A 20916-nucleotide genomic window follows, 5' to 3' on the forward strand; every position below is an offset into this window, starting at 1 on the left:
TCAAAGACCTCAAGGAATAATAATAATTCATTTACCATTGAGATTGTTTGGTCCATGCAACTAAAACACAGTTAAAACGTATTTTTAGGGGGTAAATTATATACAACGTCTTAACTAAAATTTATGAATAATATTTAATTTGATTAATATTCAAATTTATAGAATATAAAATTAAATTAAACTAAAATTTTGAGACATAAACCCTCTCATGTTCCACTTGGATCAGTTACTGACTTGAAGACGATATATATATATATATATATATATATATGAAAGTAAAAGAGGATAATTGGTGAAACAATTGGGGGAGGGGGGCATCTGGTTCCAGGCTCCTCTCTAAAAACTTAAAAACAAGCTATTTTCTTTTGATGTTTGCATCACTGCTTTGCATTAAGTCAAGAAAGGTGGAAAACTTCACGTGCTTCATGCAGTTAGAGATCGCTAGTGTTAAATTCATGGGAAAGATAACGGTTTTGAGGGTCGCTTTCTCCTCTTTCGCTCACGACACGCAAACCCTATTTGGGAAATTTAAAGACGATTTTCTTAAGTTTAATATAAAAATAAGTGTCCTAACTATGTTTTAAAAAACGTCAAGTGCCTAAAGAATTTTTCGTTAAAAATAAGTATCTAACGTTTTTATCGAAACACTTTTAGGTCATGAACAGTAACAACAATTAAATTTAATTATTAAATGACATGTGTCATGTTTTTATTATTTTTAAGAATTTTTTTTAAATGTTTTTTATTATTAAAAAAAATGCAAACACCCAAACAGCCCATGAGCCTCCCCTCTCCCCTTTTCTCCCTTTCCCCTTTCATAATCGTTGGCCGTCCAACCATGATTGTCACCACCACCTTCATCAATATCGACTTCAACCCCCTATTAAACTTCCATTGATCTTTCATCGTAAACCGCCACCGTTTTCGTATAGAAGCGATTAAAGTTTTGTTGGGTTTTAAGTCACCGTCGTTGTTTTTCGTCGATTTCAGTCGATCTTCGACATCTAAAAGTCATACTGCACCACCATTCGAACCACCGTACAATTTCAATCAAAATCCAAGTGTTAGGCGACGATGGTGGACGGAGATGACCGGTGACGGTTGATAATGATGAGGGTTGAAATGAGATATTTTAGTTTTTTAGAATTTATTTTATAATTTCATTAAATTTTTAGGGATTTTTTATAAATAAACCAAACTTTTTTTAAAAATATATATTTTTATTATTAAAAATAAAAAATATAACGGTAGACACTTAAAAGAGTAACTGGAAAAACGTTAGACACCTATTTTTAGCAAAAAATTCTTTAGGCATCAAATCGATTTTTGAGGTAAAGTTTATGCACTTATTTTTTTATTAAGCCATTTTCTAATAAAAAGATTACGCACTTGGACCCGACGGATTTTGATCTGATTGGGTCATGATTTTTTCATTCTTCAAAAATTAGATTCGAGTAAGGTCATATTCAAGTTTAAAGTAAAAATATATAATCAAACCCGAGAAAATATTATAACTATGATTTATATATTTAAAAATAATTACAAAATTACTCATTTCTTTATTATTTTTTTAATTATATCTTTTTACCTAATAAAATAAATAATATATATAGGTTAAATTGGTCGAATGGGTACGAATTTTGACCTCAAAATTCAAATTTGTCTCGAGTCAAGTGAGACCCTTAAACCCTAGTCACTGGTCAAATTAGGTGCAAATAATGAACTTATTCTCGAATCAAGTTTGAATGAATTAAAAATTGAATTCAATTTAATCCAGAACTATCCATATATCTAAGCGATCTCAATTATTTTTACCTTTAAATTATAATAATATTATTATCAATTAAACTAAAATTCAATATGTACATTAATCTCAAGATATTACTCTTACTAAAGTTTAAATTTACCTCTAAAACATAGCTCTAAAATTTAGCGTGCAAACAAGTAAAATGAAATGGTGTCGCCAAATTCAATATATTAAAGAAAGGCAAATTGGTATACCATAAATAAAATTGGAAAGGGGCAAGTTGGTTTTACTTACAAATACAACCAAACAAAACAATTTAAAGAAAAAGGTACAATTGACACATAAGTTTATACTTTAAAAAACCAAAACAAAAACAAGTACAATTAGAAAGATGGAATCAGCAGAAGAAAGCAGCAGACTCCATATGCCCCTGCCAACAAGGCTTTTTGTGAGCTTTAACAAAAACAAAATAAAGACCCAACCTTTGATTTCCATATATATATATAAGATTATCATTGAGTTATTGTTTGTAGATTGTTTTGAACAGAGACCCAGAATCAGTAATAGCTCAAACAAGAGAATTTTAGTGAAGAAAAGCTAAGAATAAGTTTCCAAAGATTGCTGCTATTTGTTGGTACTTTAGGAACAAAGCTGTGAATTTTTAGTTGGGATTCAGAAGATGAAGGAGAGAAGTGAAGGTGGTGGAGGATGCTATGTAAGAGCAGATCAAATAGATTTGAAGAGCTTGGATGAGCAACTTCAAAGGCATCATAGTAGAGCATGGACACTGGAGAAGAGCAAGAGTATGAAAGAGGAAGGCAGCGTTGGGGTCGGCAGAGGTGGCGAACTGCTAAGGCCAAGCAACACCATGAGAAGACAAGAGTGGGAAATTGATCCTTCTAAGCTTGTCATCAAAGGTGTCATCGCTCGTGGTACGTTCGGTACAGTGCACCGTGGTATTTATGATGGCCAAGATGTTGCTGGTATGCACTTGTTCCTCTCAATTTCCTCTTCCAGATATGTTGAAATTACTGTTTTCAAAATGAATTTTTTCTTGAAATTACTGTTTACTCAGTTGTTGATCCATAAACTTAAGGTTTCATTTGTTTTTCTGTTAATCTTTTGGTTTCTGTGAAAGCCATCTGCGCATGGTAAAAATGTTACAAAGATATGCATTATGAACTCAAGGTAAGGCCATCACTTCATGCTTCCTTGGTTTACAAGTTAAAACAAAATGAATTAATTTCACAGTTTGTTTGGCTGTTGAGAAAATGCAGGGAAAGGGGGAAAGAACCCACAAATTTGAATCCTCCATTTTTAATACAATTGCCCCTTTCTTAAGCAACAAGTAACATCAATCTTTGACATACTTTCTGTTTGTTTCCCCAGAGTTTTTTGGGCTCATGAGATGGAAAATAAATTCAGTACTGTAGTAAACAGATTTCCTGTTATTTTGATTCACAAAGCAGTCTGTGATCAAAATCTAACTTCTGGAAATCCGTGACTCGTGAGATTATCTTTTTAGGTGGCAGTTAGTTGCAGTCCTGCAGTGACTTAAATCATGTTCTCCCTCCCTAACCATTCCTGTGTCCATATTTATGGTTGCTATGCACTCAACTTTTTTGAGATAAAAAGGTAGAAAATTAGAAGAGATTGTCCCAATGAAATCATGAAAAGCTACCAGATACACCTCATCTCATCTCTTCTACTAGAAAAATACCATCCAAAGGCGGATAAAGGGTCATGGGCAGGTTGAGGCCTCGACTTGTATTTACCCTTAAATTACCACCTTGTTATACTTCCGTAGATGTACTTTTACTTCCGAAAATATAACTTTTTCTTCATCTTACTATGATCGTCTCAGGAGAAATATGATAGAAATCAAGAATTTTCGACAAGAGCTTTAATAAGACCTCTGATAAACCCAAGAATTTGTCATGACCAAATCTGTTAACTATTGACTTCATTTATATACTGTTGGCCTATGCATATCAATCATGACTGTAAACTTAACACAAGCATGCAAATAGAGTCAAATATATAAACCACAATGATAGGCAAAAAAAGGACTTCTTAAAAAAAAAGACTTCTTCTTCTTCGACTTTTAAGCATTCTCTTGCCAACATTTCATCCATATCTAAATCATCAACACTACTAGTCGATCACCGGCTGCGACTTTCCACCCAAATTAGAAGGGATAACCCGTCTATAATTGATATAACCCCCTTTGTTGCCATCAACACACCCAAGTATTTTTCTATGATCAACATGGACTTAATTGGTGCATCCATCGCTGAATATACTTGGGACTTACTGGTAGTTCTTTGATTGATCATTAGAATAATTACCTTGGCATTTATTTCATGATTCTCTGTTGATTTTTCATGTTACATTGTGTTTCGAAAGTAGAAATAGATGTTACGTTGGGATCTTTGCATTTAAATTGTCTAACTGGCTATTTCTTCCATCGTTGATTAGTTAAACTTCTTGATTGGGGAGAAGAGGGCCATAGATCAGAGGCTGAAATAGCCTCACTCAGAGCAGCTTTCACACAAGAAGTAGTTGTGTGGTATAAGCTTGATCATCCTAATGTAACAAAGGTATTCTTTCTCATCTTGTATCATGGTTCTCTTCACATCCTTGAAATCAAATAAATGCAGCTAACTACTCTTTTTTCTTCTCTTGAAACACTGTGTCGAACACAAGTGTAGGCACATTTTTAAACATAACTTCGAAGATATGATCCTTCAAGGATCCTTTAAATACATTAAAGAACTTAGACACGATTAAGCATATCCATAACCTTATCAGACACGGACAATATCCGACGCTAAGATATGACCCGACCCAACCCAACCCACTTGTAAAAGAACAACCCAAATATATATTCAATACTTTAGGAGTTTGTCCACGAGGGTTTACGGGTGATACTATCCCCATTACCATGTCAAAATTTATATTTCTCTTTAATCCGTGCGTTAAATATCCCATGCAGTTCATAGGGGCGACAGTGGGATCATCAGAGCTGAACTTACAAACGGAAAATGGTCATATAGTCATGCCAAGTAATGTTTGTTGCGTTGTTGTTGAATATTGTCCCGGGGGTGCACTCAAATCTTACCTGATAAAGAATAGGAGGAGGAAGCTTGCCTTTAAAGTAGTTGTTCAAATGGCACTAGATCTCGCACGAGGGTTAGATTCCAGTACCCGATCGATTCTCTATTTCGTTCTTACTGATCTATGAATATACGAATTGTACTCGAAATGTGAATTGTAGGAAACATTGTCCCAGAATATTGTCTAACATTAGCGGTTTTCTGTACTTTGTTAGGTTGAGCTATCTTCACTCTAAGAAGATTGTCCATAGAGATGTCAAAACCGAAAACATGCTTCTGGACAAGACACGTACTGTGAAAATTGCTGATTTCGGTGTCGCTCGACTTGAGGCATCGAACCCTAACGACATGACTGGAGAGACTGGAACACTGGGTTACATGGCACCAGAGGTATATTTACAGCTTATATGCTTTCCTAGAATTATCAAATGCAGGGTCTTCAATATAAAGTGTGGCAAGATGGATGATCCTTAATCATATAGATTTTTGCTTCAATATAGATTCATGAGGACAGAATTTGATAATTCAGCTATGGTTAAATAGACATCATATGCTGATGACTTTTCTAAGCATTGTCTACATCTTATGATCTAACCTCGATGAATCTGAAATTGAGACAGGTCCTTAATGGCAATCCCTACAATCGAAAGTGCGATGTGTATAGTTTTGGTATATGTTTGTGGGAGATATACTGCTGTGACATGCCATATCCTGATCTAAGCTTCTCAGAAGTCACATCTGCTGTTGTCCGCCAGGTAAATTTATCTATCCCTATTCATTTTCTCGGCTGCAAAAACCTATATCAGGTGTTAATGTCGGATATGTCGACCACAAATACTTAAAGAAAATGAGTCGGAATACCATAGACAACTATAAACCGAGAAAACTTTATGCCAACTGTATATTATGTTCTAGAGTATTCGGATATGGTTATGAAAGAACACAATCATCTAAATATATAAAAGAACTTAAACATACTTGAATCTAATATCAACTTTTCAAACTACAGAATCTGAGGCCAGAGATACCTCGTTGCTGTCCAAGCTCGCTTGCAAATGTAATGAAGAGATGCTGGGATGCAAACCCCGACAGACGACCAGAGATGGATGAGGTGGTGTCGATGTTAGAGAGTATAGACACATCCAAGGGAGGAGGGATGATCCCACATGATCAACCTCAGGGTTGTTTATGTTTTCAGAGATATAGGGGACCTTGATATTTTTACCCTTACCCCCACATTGAACTTGAATTAAAAGAAAGCTTCCAGGGCATAGTTCCAATTTATTAATATATGTATAGGGAGGAAATAGTGGTGTTTAATTATTCAGTAAGAAAACTTTGGTGTAGATCATCCCAACTTCCAGTAATCCGGCCTCCATGGTCTGGTTCAGTTAATCATATGACATAATGGTGCCTTCTGTTGATACCAGCAGCAAGCAACAAAGTCGATATAAAGAATACATATACATACACACACGTATATATATCCAAGATGAATTCAGAGAAAATTCAAATGGTAATACTCTTGAATATCAAATATGTTTAAAATTTGATTTGGATAGCAGTATTAGATATCCGAATCCAGTATTTGAACTATCTTAATGGTTCAGTAATAAAAATTCTAACTCATGTCTGAAAGAAAAAAAATATTTTCAAATCAATCCCAGAACAGCAAATATGCATTAAAACATTAAAAACAAATAAGATGTGAAGTTTGCATATCGACACTTACTCCTGATTTTAGGAACAAAAATTTCGAGGGCCTAACCAACTTGATAACATATTCGATCACATCCTCACTTCAATGCCTACCTTCAATAAGCGTGCTTTCACAGACTGAATGGGCACCTAAAACCCAATAAATCAGAGAATTGTTGAAGTTTAAATTTATCTAATTATCCATCATGCTGGTAAAAACTGATACTTAAAAAAACATATTAAATAATTACCTCTTTCCTATGGAAAATGCCAGCAGCAAGAGCAGCCGATGCATTTGTTTTCATGAATACCTCCGAGAAGTGTTCAACAGCACCAGCACCGCTACTTGCAATTACAGGGATGCTGACAGCATCGGAAATCAGCTTTATTAAATCAATATCAAATCCTTTTCCTTGACCTGTAAAGTCAGCAAGTAGGCATTTAAACAAACAAAAGAAGAATAGGCTTAATATTCTACTAGGTTACATAGCAAAATCACAAGTATATAATATTGAGTCTTCTTTACTTTTGATGACCATGGACACGTTTGATAATACTAGAGAGAAACCAAAAATAACAATTTATTTATCAGAGAAGATTGGCATAATCTGGATATTGTCAATAGCACTTGACCATCAGTTGTAAATATAAAGAAATGACTCTTGATGATTTCTAAACAAAAAGAGCAATTATTGCAAAGTTGTAAAGGCATGCTTCAAGCGTCTGTGCCTGCGCACTACAGAACAAAGGTGCCACAGACCCATTCGGGCAATAAACATTTGATTAGGCTCAAGCCTAGTTCACCTAAGCATGCTTTTTAGTAAGGTGACGGGCATAAAAAAAGTCCGCCGGATTGAACTTCTCTTTAATTTCTTTAATTTTTTACTTATTTCCTTAGATATACCTTTAATATCAAGAAGGGAATAGTATCAAACTCAATCAAGCATGCATGATTGAAAAACACTTCAGAGTTTATTATCGTTATATTGACGCGCATAAACACACACACATATATATATATTGTGCTTTACTTCACTAAGACTAGCGCCGAAAGCAATGCAAGAGTTCTAGCGCCGAAAGCAATGCAAGAGTTCTAGCGCCTAAAGCAATGCAAGAGTTCTAGCGCCTAAAGCAATGCAAGAGTTCTAGCGCCTAGACACACTTAACAACACTGGATAATCTGAAATCTTAACGTCGTGCTATTAACAACTACTTATGAAGGGGAATTATGAGCGATGAGGAAATCGTTTATACCATCACAATCGATGCAGTTCAATAGTATTTCTCCAGCTCCCAGTTCTTTGACAATTTTTGCAACCTCATAAGCTCCAATTGGTCGACCTTCTCGTCCACCATTAACCTTAGGAACATAAAGCCCATTCAAGATATGCAAAAACTGAAGACTTCTGACATACAAACAGCAAAGCAATGGACATTTAATCATTACCTATTATTCATAAATACACTAAGCAGCTAAACATTCCGTACTAATGTGACAGGATTAGGGTTGCTACAGTTACTGTGCAAAATGAAACTCACTCTATCCCACTAAATTTGCCCATTTTGATTTTTAAAATTTTCCATTCAAATTTTACTGTTGGAAAAATTAACAAATAACACACTTGTATTTTCTTTTTTACCCTTACTTGTCACATTCTTTTTCACTTATCAAAATAAATCTATTAAACCTATCAATCAATTTTTAGGAGTAATTTTGTCGTTGCTCTCATTTTATATAACTTAACATGTAATCAAACTTATCTCATAAAACTATGTGCTTGATCAACATGGTATAAAAATAATGGGATTGGGGAGTATAATTTTAGAAGGCCGTATGGTGGTTAATGAATGCAGTGACTACTTTGATTCAAGGAAATATTATCACTTTTTAAGTGCAGTACGAAATAGCAAGGAAGATTTGCATGTTGAGCTTTGCGAGATATCATTCAGTAATTTGATTTTTTTTTTATATTAGCGTACTTTAACTTGCACTTGAACTATAGAAATTAGTGCTCCCTTATGCTATTGTTCCTTGTAGCATCGCATTATTTAATCTGCACCTTCAAGCTAATTGCCTTTTCCTACCATGGTTTTTTAGATATGTTTGCACATTTAGATTTTATCTAAATTTCAGGAAATTTATATAATGGTCACAAGCTTTTAATACGTATGCCCCCATTGTTTATTATTATCCCTTTCTCCCAGCTCTCTTCGTTCTTCACTATGTTACTCCGACGCTTTATTTTTTCTGAAGGTGTCTAATATATATTTGAACATGGGTATAATGGTGAGAGTTCCAAATGAAAGGGAAAACATAGAATAAATAAAGCATACACGTGTTAGACACATCCATACTAGACATTAATCCTTGGGTCTGAATAACATATGTTCTCCATTCTCGACGAGATCTGATGCCTCTCCACGTGCATTTTCTTTCCCATCTAAATCCGACGTTTGGCTACTTCTCTCATCTTTAAAAACCCATACACTGTCTTTAGATTTTCCGGAAGCAAAGAAAATAAAAAAACTACTTAAGCCAAGGATTGCCCATTGATCTGTGAACATATATAATTGGGATGACATGAATGGATGCTGACAAAATTCCTTAGATAATGTGTTGGGAGAAAAGATCGGTTCATGTAGGGTGTTGGGGGAAATATTTGCTGAAATAGGATGTTTGCTACAGTGAAAATAGGAAGACGCGCAGATTACTTGGCGTCTTTGGGAAGACGCCTAGACCACTCGGCATCTTTTGGATTGCTACTCTGTCAGGCTTGGCGTTCCAACTACATGCACATCCCAGGGAAGACGTAGTGTCTTCCATTCATCTTTCCAAAGACACCGTGTCTTCCGTATGTCTTCCTACCAACATTGTATCATTCACACTATCTCAGCAAATACTTTTCCCAACACCCTAAATGAGTCGATCTTTTTCCCCACCACATTATCTAAGAAGAATTTTTGCCCTGTATGCTGGATGCATTTGGGTCATAGGCATTAAGTGTGCTTTTAGATTGGTTGTTAGTCTTGTGACTGATTAATATTTGTTGGAGGGAATTCAGTATTCAATGAGTTCTTTTTTGCTTTTACGAGAGGTAGTTGCTTGCTTTGAATAAGAACTACTTATATGACTTAACGCATACCATTAGTTTAAAAAGCTTTGCAGATAAACGCTTTATCACAGATAATGCAAAAGTGCAGAAAGCAAAGAGAACCCTACCGTACACTGATACCAAACATATTCTTCTCCGTTTGGACCTGACACCAAAAAGACACGTTCTAATCATTCTTGTGAACTTTCTCAGACAATGTCATCAGAGATATTCTCTCTTGTTCACACGCAGCAGAATTTTCCGTGGACAAAATGTAAATTTCAGATGAATGGTAAATAAAAGTAAAATATCTATTTACCTGGTTTTGTGACCCGTTTAGTCTTGAACTGCACATCATTAGGACATTTAACAGGCACTCTACGAGGATCAATGCTTACAACCACTGCCTGTCAAATAAACATTAAATCAACTCATAAAAAGTTCAATATTCATACTGCAAATATGATCAAGTGGCCAAAATGATAAATCAAAATTTCAATTACAACATGTAATGGCAAAAATTAGCAACAAAACTGACACCGGTCGGATGGGTAAAAAACAATGATCATAATTTTTCTTGCAACACATGTGCTCGAAGTATATCTACACATAGGTATGAGGATATGACCTCCTAAATGCATGGAAAAAATCAAACATGTCGTGTTTGACAAGAGCATGTGTCCAACATACACACCCAAGTCCAACACAACTATCGACCATCAAAAATTTGTCAGTTCCTTTTGTTCTTTAACATTTTTTCCTCTAAAATACTTCTTTGTATCATTTTATAGTAAATATCAATAAACAAGCAGGACGAACTTCAAAATCAGCCCATGGAAGATTAATAAAATATATATGGATACATACATATGATTGCGGGCATCTACACATCAAAAACAAGAATAGGGATCACCTGGTTTCCATAAACTTTAGAAAATCGTTTTAAGCTGCTCTTTCCTGTCTTTACCTGAAAGAAGCATTTACAGAACTATTAGGAATTATAAATACGCATGTGCATAAACATCTCAACTCCACATATTACAAGTATTAATGGTCATATTGCACACTTTGGTTTTTATATACTCCTCTGCCACATAAACTGCATCACTTCCAATGGATATCTTATCAGCCCCAGACCTAAAATACTCTGAAGCAACTTCCAAACTAGAATAGTACCTGAAAAAGCAATATTGAATATACATCTATGATAAACTTACTACAAAATTGTGTCAGGTAAATACAAAAAGACCACTGAGAACTGCAGAATCAGGGAATGCCTAACAAATCATTTGAACAGAAATCAAATCTTAGTAGTAAGAGATACCAAAACCAGATCATAGTATAAAACAGCGGTATACCTCCCATTTGCATCAGTAAAATCTCATATACCACCTCCAACTGTTAGTGGGACAAAAACATTTTCTGATGTGCTCCTTAACACCTGCAATGCATTTAAATTCATAAATATACACATAGTATTCAAAGATAAAGAATAAATTAAAAATGCCATGCTGAAATATGTTTATAATTAAATGTCAAAAACCTGCAACATTGGTAAATCGCCTAATGGGAAGTTTTGGAATCCAGTAATGTTCAAAAAACTGACCTGAAATTTGAAGTACAAAATAAATCAATAATTCAAGGCATAAAAGAAACTCTGCAGAGGTTAAATAATTCCTGATATTGCAACATAAACAACCTCCAAGCCATAAGCATACCTCTTCGGCCCCATCTTTGTAATACTGTCCAGCAAGCTCTACTGGCTTACCAAGGTTTCTCACCTATAGAAGTTTTTGACGAATTAAAACAGCATCCAAATCCAAGTATTAGAATATAGGAGATCAAGAAGAAAAAAAAGCAAGCATAATTCTATTCCAATATCCTCTCATATCTAAGGGAACATCCACTTTTGTCATGTATGATATCGTGAATTCGTGATGCATTGATAGGCAAAATTAAAATTTGGTTTAGGCATTCAGCAATCCAAAACTAAGATCACGGAATTAGAGCAATGAATGACCTCTGACTCACCTCATTCTCTTTTGTTTGCTCTCTTACATCATACTGGTCTCCTTTGGTTACAACAAGATCCCCTTTATCATTTGTCCTTACATCAAGACAAGCAATTACGTGAATGAAATAATATCACTCAGCTATGAGGCATATGAACCACAAAGTTATTAATGTACTCATTTAGGGCTATGTAATTACTATCTAAAAGACAAGTAGTGCATAAAAAAATAAAATCAAGAATAACATCCAAAATAATTCGGGTTTCATAAACTATTACACTCTTAGCAAGTTTTGAAGTCTGTCCCTGAGTAGGCTTCTGAGTCAAGCAAATCATTCAGATCGTTAAATGGATAAAGAAAAACTGATAAAAGTTACTAGATGAACTAAACTAAGGATACGAAGACTACCTTCGCAGACGGTGACTTTGGATTTAGGAACCTTCTCAATACAGAAAGACCAACATCTGAAACAATTTTATCGATGTAGTCAATTGTAAAGGAACAGGTAAGCTCTTATGTCTGACATTTTCTCCGAAAAGAAATAATATTATGCTAATCTACAAAGATACTTGTTTATCAATCAGACAGAAAAAATAATACGTTGAAAAAGAATATGGATGGACCCACTGTGTAAGCCAGGACAAACACCCTAGCAATTCTGCTTTTGATGATCTTCGTGTACTCAAGTTGATACTTGATATCGTAAATCTTATTTTTATCATTATTAATGTTCTCTTTCACGGACACAGAGAACTGAGATGACAAAATTAGAGAGAAACAATTCTAAATAGAGATATGCATGTGAACAAGCCATCCCCATGCCAACGAGCAGAAACTTGCAAAATTTGAAACTTGAAACATGTGAAGGACAAAAATAACTACTAAGAGCTCAAATTTCTTGCCTCCACTCTTCTCTGGATGGAATTGAACTGCATGCACATTTCCCCTTCTAATAGATCCTATAAAATCATCACCATAATTGCATGTAGATGAAACCCAATCTTTGTTATCATCTGACTACCAAAAAATCAGAAAATAGATTACCAAAGAGCACAAGTTATGCTTATTGGAGGCTTTTGCATTCGGAGCACTAATGAGCAAATGTTACAAAATAATTACAAGGTATACAAGGAAGAGCATACTGGCATGGCACGATAAGAGTGAACAAAGTAGACATGGTGGCCTCCGACGTCATCCAAAATTTCAGTCTTTAGCAACTTGCAAAGCGTTCCAGCCAATATGGGGTACTCTAAAACCATTTGAAGAGTTGAACCGCCCAACCACACCAGGTATCAAGCCGAGACCATTCACTGAAACAATTGCACCATGGAGTCAAGTTGAAAAGTTAAAAACTATAAAAGAAACAAAATTTTCTTTGTTGGCAGAATGAAGACTAATTGTTTTTCCTTTTTCTCCTGCCAATTCCTTCTTCCTCCTATGCTAAACCTATTCTTTAAGTTATCAATAAATATTTATGTATAAAATAAAAAAATAATAATAGATAAACCACCAAAAGAAAGATGCTCAATAAATCACATAATCTAACATTACATGCATTCAGAAAAAAAGTTATGCATATTTTCTACAAGAGAAGAAATACTATCAAGTCCTAATCATTAATATCATATGTAAAGGTCTTTCAAATATTTACAACAAAATTGGAGTTGTTTTAAAATTAACCTGATCCATTTTCTTCACTGGAGTCAAAAAGTAGTTGAAGTCCCAAACAAATGCCTAGAAATGGACAATCATTTTTATGTAGGTACATAGTGCTTCAACCATCCTGCAGTAAAATACAAATGAAAACTTCCAAACTGATAATTTTAACTAAGGAGTTAAATTTTGAGCTAAACAAAAGAAATAATTAGCTATCATTAAAAAGATTGTAAGGAAAATTTTCAGACAGTTACAAAGTGGCATATCATTATAATGTTTCTTCAACTTTTATTAGTGGTGATAAATAGACTAAGTGATGTTTTGCAAGCCATTTGGCAAATCAATAGAAAGACATATGGTTCGCCAAACAATTTTCGAAAGCTCAAGGATCATCCAATCAGATTTGACCTCTGAGTCACTATATTCCTCTAATTAAAATAATTTATAGTTACTACAGAACCTTCTCAATTATCATAAAAAAACTAAGTTCTAATATTAGTTCTTCCACCATTCCATATAAAAAATCCATGTATACAAAAATAGTTCTAAAAGTATGTTCAAATGACCAAAACGAAACAGCTCGAAATAATTATTTTTATTAAAAAAAAGGTCATAAAAACTAATACCTGGTCTTGGTCAATACATCCATGGCTCAAGCAAATGCCCCAACACCAGGAAAGATAAGGCAATCTCCATTCAAAATGTCTTTTGGAGTTCGCACCTTCAATTGAATTCCAAAGAAATAACACATTATTACTTACAAAGCATACTTCATTGAAACGCAATTAAACATAAAATGATACAGATCATAACATCCTTAAAACTATGCCACCAATCCACATACTTCAAGCAAAGTAAAAATGAACACTATAACAGAAACTACCTATGGAATTTCTTTTTGCGGAAACAATTAACAATATTTTGCAGTTATGAAAGTATACACATATTTTACTTGGACATAAGATAGGTGCCCCATATGGGCAATCATATCCCATATCTATGTCTGAACATGTGTTATTATAGAACATGAGTACTTAAAGAAAACTGAAGAAGCGAAAAACTATTAAAAAGAAACATGCTTGCTATATCTAATAAAAAGTTTACATCAGATTCTTATCCTAAACTGAAATGCCGCTCTTGCAAAATTGGATGTAAACACTTATTCAATCTGAATAAAGTCATAAAACTTTTCAATGAACAAAATTACTAATCAATTAAAGAAAAGGAAAAGTAAACTAAAATGACTTACATCCTCTATCTCAAAGCCAAGATACCGACTCGCATTCCTTACACTCCTAACATTTCCAGCTCCATAATCAAGCAACGTTACAACTGAACCTAAAAGAAAACCAAACAGAAAATTATAAAATAAGAATTCCAAATGGAGAACTATAACTAGGACCAGGTTCATTAAAGGAGGTACCAGAACTGGAACCAGATGAAGCGCAGATTACAAGTTTTTTAAGAGATCTTGATTTTAGAGTATTTTTGTAACAGATTTGGGGGAGGTTTATGATAGATGATTGTGATAAAGAAGAAAACGGTAATGATTTTGTAGCGAAGCTCGTAACGGAAGCATATGCCACTGCCTCCATTGCAGAACAGTGCGCTTCACCAAAACAACGTTCTATGAATCGTTTAATGCCTTAGAGTTGGTGAATTGAAAGAAACTATTCGATCATGTCCACAACTGTTAAGAGGAAGCCATCGTCAGTGAAGACTCCGATGTCGGCGGCAGCAGAATCGGACGAGAGTTTATATACACCTATTTTAAAAGCACGGTGATTTACAGTGAGAGTGTTTTTTGAAGTCCGTCTATGAAGAAAGAGGGAAGATCGGCCGTCGGCGATGCTTCCGCCGCCAATAAAAGGAGTGGGAAGCGGCTGCGAGGGAAAAGGCAGCAATGGATAAAGAATTAATGGTACGGGTAGGGTTAAACTTAGGTTTATTTTTTTTGGGTAAATTACACATTTACTCATTTACTGTATTTTATTCTCTCCTATTTCACTTGTTATATTTTTAATTTTTCTAATTTACACACTACATTTTATAAATTTAACATTTTTTATCATTCTCTATTATTTTATTATTATTATTTATAACATGGCCTTTTTTAAATATTAATAAATTTAAATATAATTTTAAAAAATTAATAAAATCATATTTTTCATTATTAAATTTAAAAATATTTAAAATAGTCATCGTCGTTTGTCATCACCATTGACTTTTAAAACTAACGGTCGTTTGATCTCATATTGTACCGAGAGACTCGCTTTGACACACTGAGTCTAAATCTAGTGGCGTTTCACTAGAAAATGTCCTAAAACCCACGAATCTCGACTGAAACATTTCAGCATCCTCACTTTTAATCTCTTATTCATAGACTTCGAAGCACAAAGGTCGAATTCAGACTCAGTGAGCCAGAACAAAGTGGTCAATAAAATTTAAGATCGAACAAGATCGAACGGTCACCATCTACGATCGTCGACAATAGCATCAAACAATGATGAATAATAGACAGCAAACAATTGAGTTTTATTTTATATTTTTATATTCAATACAAAATGTCATATCTTACGAGAATAATAATAAACTTATTTATAATGACAAAACCATGAATAATTTGAAATTTAAGTGAGTAAATTAAAAAAAATAAAAGTATAATAAATAAAATATAAGAAAAAATAAAATTCAATCAATAAATTCATAGTTTACCCTTGATTTTTAAACAGATGCTATGAAAGTTTCAGCAGGCCTAAGGGATTGTCTTAGAAAATTCGGGCTAATATACGGCGTTACTAGATACATTAAAAGATATTTAACAAATTTGGTTTAGCGTTACTGGAAATGTTGAGTAATATTAATGTAGTAGGTCTAAATCATGAAGAAATATTAAAAAATTTGGCAACCGACAAACTTAGCTTGTTGGTTTATGTCGATACTTTATAAAAACTGTATCGATCCACATCAATATAACAGGTAAAAATATGACAAAACCGGTCTCGAAAAGACAAAACTGGTACAGCGGTACTGGATATATTGAAAGTGTCGATACTTTAATATAAGTATCACTTTGTGAATTTAAAAGAGAAACTGTTTTAGCGCCTATAAAGTGTCGATGTTTTATAACAATGTATCGTTCCACAACGATATAACAGGTAAAAATATGACAAAACCGGTCTCTAAAAGATAAAACCGATATAGAGCGATCGGATATATTGAAAGTGTCGATACTTTAATATAAGTATCGACACTTTGTGAATTTAAAAGAGAAACGATTTTAGAGCCTATAAAGTGTCGATACTTTATAACAATGTATTGATCCACAACGATATAACAAGTAAAAATATGACAAAATTGGTCTCTAAATGACAAAATCGGTATAGAGCGACCAGATATATTGAAAGTGTCGATACTTTAATATAAGTATCGACACTTTGTGAATTTAAAAGAGAAGCAGTTTTAGCGCCTATACAGTGTCGATACTTTATAACAATGTATCGATTCTCAACGATATAACAAGTAAAAATATGATAAAATCGGTCTCTAAAGGACAAAATCGGTATAGAGCGACCGAATATATTGAAAGTGTCGATACTTTAATATAAGTATCGACACTTTGTGAATTTAAAAGATAAGCAGCTTTAGCGTCAATAAAATGTCGATACTTTATAAAAATGTATCGATCAATAACGATATAACATATAAAAATATGACAAAACCAGTCTCAAAATGAAAAAACCGGTAAAGCGCTACCAGATATATTGAAAGTGTCGATACTTTAATAAGTATGCGTAATAAATTATCGATACTTTCAAATAAATATGTAATTATACTATCGAAAATATCGACACCTGACATAAAAGTATCGACACTTTGGTAGTTGTATAGATTAAATATAAATAACATATCCAGTGAAAATAAAGGACATAGTTAAATATCCTCTGAAAATAGATAGAACGAACGGGTTTTTGAAATTGAATCGTAATTGTGCTACATTTCAGAATGCGTTTCTAAAGCGAAGTTAGTTTGTTTGTTGCTGCAGTCGAATCGAAAAGTACGTTGTCGAAACCCTAGTTTTTTTATTATTACAGTAATCAAAAATAGGATTTTATGTGTTGTTTGGGGTTTTGTAGTAAAGAAACATTTGAGACCGATTACAAGTAGAAAGTGATATTCTAGGTAAAATATAAATATCGATACTTTTATTAAATATTATAGGTAGAAAATGATATCATAGGTTGTATAAATGTGCCGATACTTGGAGTATTGAGTGTTCTCATTCATTTGAAGGAAATATGGATTAGGGTTTTTGGGTTTGGTTTAGGGATTTCGAATCAAAGCCAAAAAGGATTTGGGACCGATTATATAATATTATAGGTAGAAAATAAATATGGATACCTGTATATAATATTATAGGTAGAAAATTATATTTTATGTTGTATAAATGCGCCGACACATTTTGTAATGGTCATTCAAATTCTTTTGAAGAAAACCGTTTTACCACAAGAGTAGTTATCTATATTTGTATATTGAATAAAGTGTATGTAACAAGTATTTGATTTGATTTGTGTAAACTGATATATGAAGGAAAATGTAGTAAATGAGTGGAAAAATTGTTGGTGGCGCAAATGACTTTGAAATTGAGGCCGAAACTCGAAAGCAACCAAAGGGTGGATATATGTACTTCTAGTAAATATTAATATCTTTTTGTTATTATTGTTGAAATAGTAATTGGATTAAAGTATTTAATAACTTTAAATTGATTACAAATTTTAAATGTTGACAGTATGACCGAATGTTAAATGATGAAGGAAGGTGGCGAACACATCGGTTCGGTTTGTAAATTGAATTGACATTGAGTATTATATAGCGTTAATGTATTGATTAAGAAATGTTTATGTTTAATATTAAGTGAGAAATGATGTGTTGGAGAAATGAAATTCGATGAGTGATGCTGATAAAGAACCTTACATCGCATAGTCAAATATGGATATTGAAGAATACAAAGAATTGAGGAAAGCACGTGAAAAGAAGGTATTCATTAAAATTGTAAATATGTTGATACAAAATATATAAGAACTATAATATTATATATTGTTAAAAAATGTAGGAAGTGTCGACAAGATGCAACATTAAAAGGGTGAATTCATTAATTAAACACCTTAAGGAGAAGAGTCAGTTGAATGTGCTGGGAGAAATGGGATTTGGATCGTTGGTAGGAGTAAGGGATCGACCTATTCGGAGGGAATTGTGTCGATCCTTGATGGCGCAATTTGATGTCGAACAATGTATTGCTAAATATGGTGATTTTTCATTTCCTCTGGGGATCTCATGTGCTGCAACCGTCTTGGGCGTAGGAAATGAAGGCAAAAGTGTTGTAGAAGTCTCTAAGAGTAAGAACTGGAAAGCACATGCCTCCAAATATGGTTTGAAGCAGAAGGTGACATATATTGAACTTGAAGAGGAAATCAAAAGTGGAACTTACGGGGGGATGAGCTGAAGGCCCGAGTTCTATTGTACCTTGTCGGGATCTTTCTTTGTCCAATGGGTGATACGTCAACGAACAAGGACTATGTGAAGCTCATTTGCAATGAAGGCTTGAAGGGTTAATTCAATTGGGCTGAATATGTCCATTCGAGATTGATTGAATCTATAATCACCTTTAAAAAGGGCAGCCAGAGATATCTCAAAGGGTGCATAGCAATCTTAGAGGTAAATGAATTGAAGAACGTTTTTGTTTTTTATATAAAATGATAGTATAATTATTATATAAAATTATAAATTTTATTATAATGCAAGTTGCACTGTTCGATTTTTGGTCGGACTGTGAGGCAGTGCCGACTTATGAAAGAACTGGAGTGGCACGCATCCGTGCGTGAGGGAAGGAAGAGGTGGTTAGAGTGATGTCGAAGTTGAAGTTGAATAGACCGAGGAAGCAAGAAAGAGTAATAATGTAATTAAATAATATTAAGAATATAATCAATGTCTTAATATTGTAATTTAATTTTGAAGATTATTGGCAATGAGGTAGAGGAGGCAATGAAGGCAGAGGAGAAGGAAGAAGAGATGGTTGTATTTGTGTCGATATTTATTGTCCGTAATGAATGCCCAAATGAGGTGCACACATAAAGTGTCGATACATTTATTAAAAGTATCGATCCCAATAAAATCGAACCTGATAATTATATTGTAATATGTAAATTTACAATGTAACATATATAAATATACCGGTTTTATGAGAAAATAGGTCAGCATAAAGTATCGAACTTGTTAAATTTGTGTTGATACATTTTGTCCATAATGAATGCCAAACGGGTGCACGCATAAAGTGTCGATACATTTATTAAAAGTGTCGATCTCAAAAACATCGAAACCGATAATTATAATATGATAGGTAAATTTACAATGTACCCGATAGAAATATACTGGTTTATGAGAAAATAGTATAAATAATGTATCGATACTTTTTAAGTTTGTGTCGATGCTTTTTCCAGAATGAATGTCCAACGAGGTGCACACATAAAGTATCGATACATTTCAAATTGTATCGATCCAAAAAATATCGAAACCGATAATTATAATGTAATAGGTAAATTTGTAATTTTACCGGTATAAATATACCGGTTTACTTATAAAATAGGTCAATATAAGCGCTACTATTACATTATATAAGCGCTACCTAATATGTTATTGTACTTGATAATATTTCCGGTTAAATGTCTATTTTATATATAAGCGCTACCTATTACATTATATAAGCGCTACCTAATATGTTATTGTACTTGATAATATTTCCGGTTAAATGATATAACATAACCGGTCTAAATTTTAACCGGTCATGCATTTTTTAGCCATTTTTTAGGCGCCGCACAGCAGAAGTTCCCCTAAACCATACAGTAGGAAACAATTTGAGTTTATTTTGTTGTAGTTTTAGGGTTTAATGTACAATTTAATCTTTTAATTATATCATTTAATCACTTTGATATTTAAATATGTTATAAAATAATATTTAAAGTTTTATTTCAATAATCGATTTATTATTAAAAAATTAATAATACACGAAACAGTTTGAGTTCATTTTGCTGTAGTTTTAGGGTTTAATGTACAATTTAATATTTTAATTATATCATTTAATCACTTTGATATTTAAATATGTTTATAAAATAATATTTAAAGTTTTATTTCAATAATCGATTTATTATTAAAAAATTAATAATACACAACTAAAGATGGATATGGGTTGAATTTTTAATTAATCCAATCTAATCTAAGAAAGATATTTTATACTCAAGCTCAATTTAATATATATTTCATAATATTTTATTCAATTTAAATCCGATCTATTTTTTAGAATGAATCTAAATTAATTTGATCTTTTAAAAATATTATATTATAATAATTTGAATTAATAAACCAATTACTAATGCAAATCCAAATGCAACAATGTGCTTGCTCGTTTAGATAATTATGACCTATAATCTCAAAGAAATCAGAATGATTTTCAAATGATTCATGTAATAACACCAAGGAAACAATAAGGGACTAAGGGTAGTAACACCAACTACCTTTCAGTAGTACAATCTAAAAATTGT

At 33.2% G+C, this 20916-nt stretch overlaps 1 protein-coding gene and 1 pseudogene across 1 annotated transcript; one reads left to right on the forward strand and one right to left on the reverse strand.

Annotated features, from left to right (window-relative positions):
- Positions 1-2303: 2303 nt before the first annotated feature.
- On the forward strand, positions 2304-6146 carry LOC120136252 (serine/threonine-protein kinase STY13-like). Its single transcript, XM_039152347.1, has 6 exons — positions 2304-2730; positions 4226-4347; positions 4743-4939; positions 5079-5253; positions 5484-5618; positions 5873-6146. The coding sequence occupies exons 1-6, from the start codon at positions 2427-2429 to the stop codon at positions 6077-6079; spliced, it is 1140 nt and encodes a 379-aa protein (XP_039008278.1). The 5' UTR covers positions 2304-2426; the 3' UTR covers positions 6080-6146.
- A 360-nt stretch (positions 6147-6506) lies between these two features.
- LOC120136253 lies at positions 6507-15247 on the reverse strand (annotated as a pseudogene).
- Positions 15248-20916: the final 5669 nt, after the last annotated feature.

The sequence above is a fragment of the Hibiscus syriacus genome, unplaced genomic scaffold (genome assembly GCF_006381635.1).
Source record: "Hibiscus syriacus cultivar Baekdansim isolate YM2019G1 unplaced genomic scaffold, ASM638163v2 tig00110621_pilon, whole genome shotgun sequence".
Classification (NCBI taxonomy): domain Eukaryota; kingdom Viridiplantae; phylum Streptophyta; class Magnoliopsida; order Malvales; family Malvaceae; genus Hibiscus; species Hibiscus syriacus.

Coding starts and splice junctions, on each gene's coding strand:
- LOC120136252 (XM_039152347.1), top strand. CDS start 2,427: ATGAAGGAGAGAAGTGAAGGTGGTGGAGGATGCTATGTAAGAGCAGAT. Junction 4,348..4,742: donor ATCATCCTAATGTAACAAAG/GTATTCTTTCTC, acceptor TATCCCATGCAG/TTCATAGGGGCGACAGTGGG. Junction 5,619..5,872: donor CATCTGCTGTTGTCCGCCAG/GTAAATTTATCT, acceptor TTCAAACTACAG/AATCTGAGGCCAGAGATACC.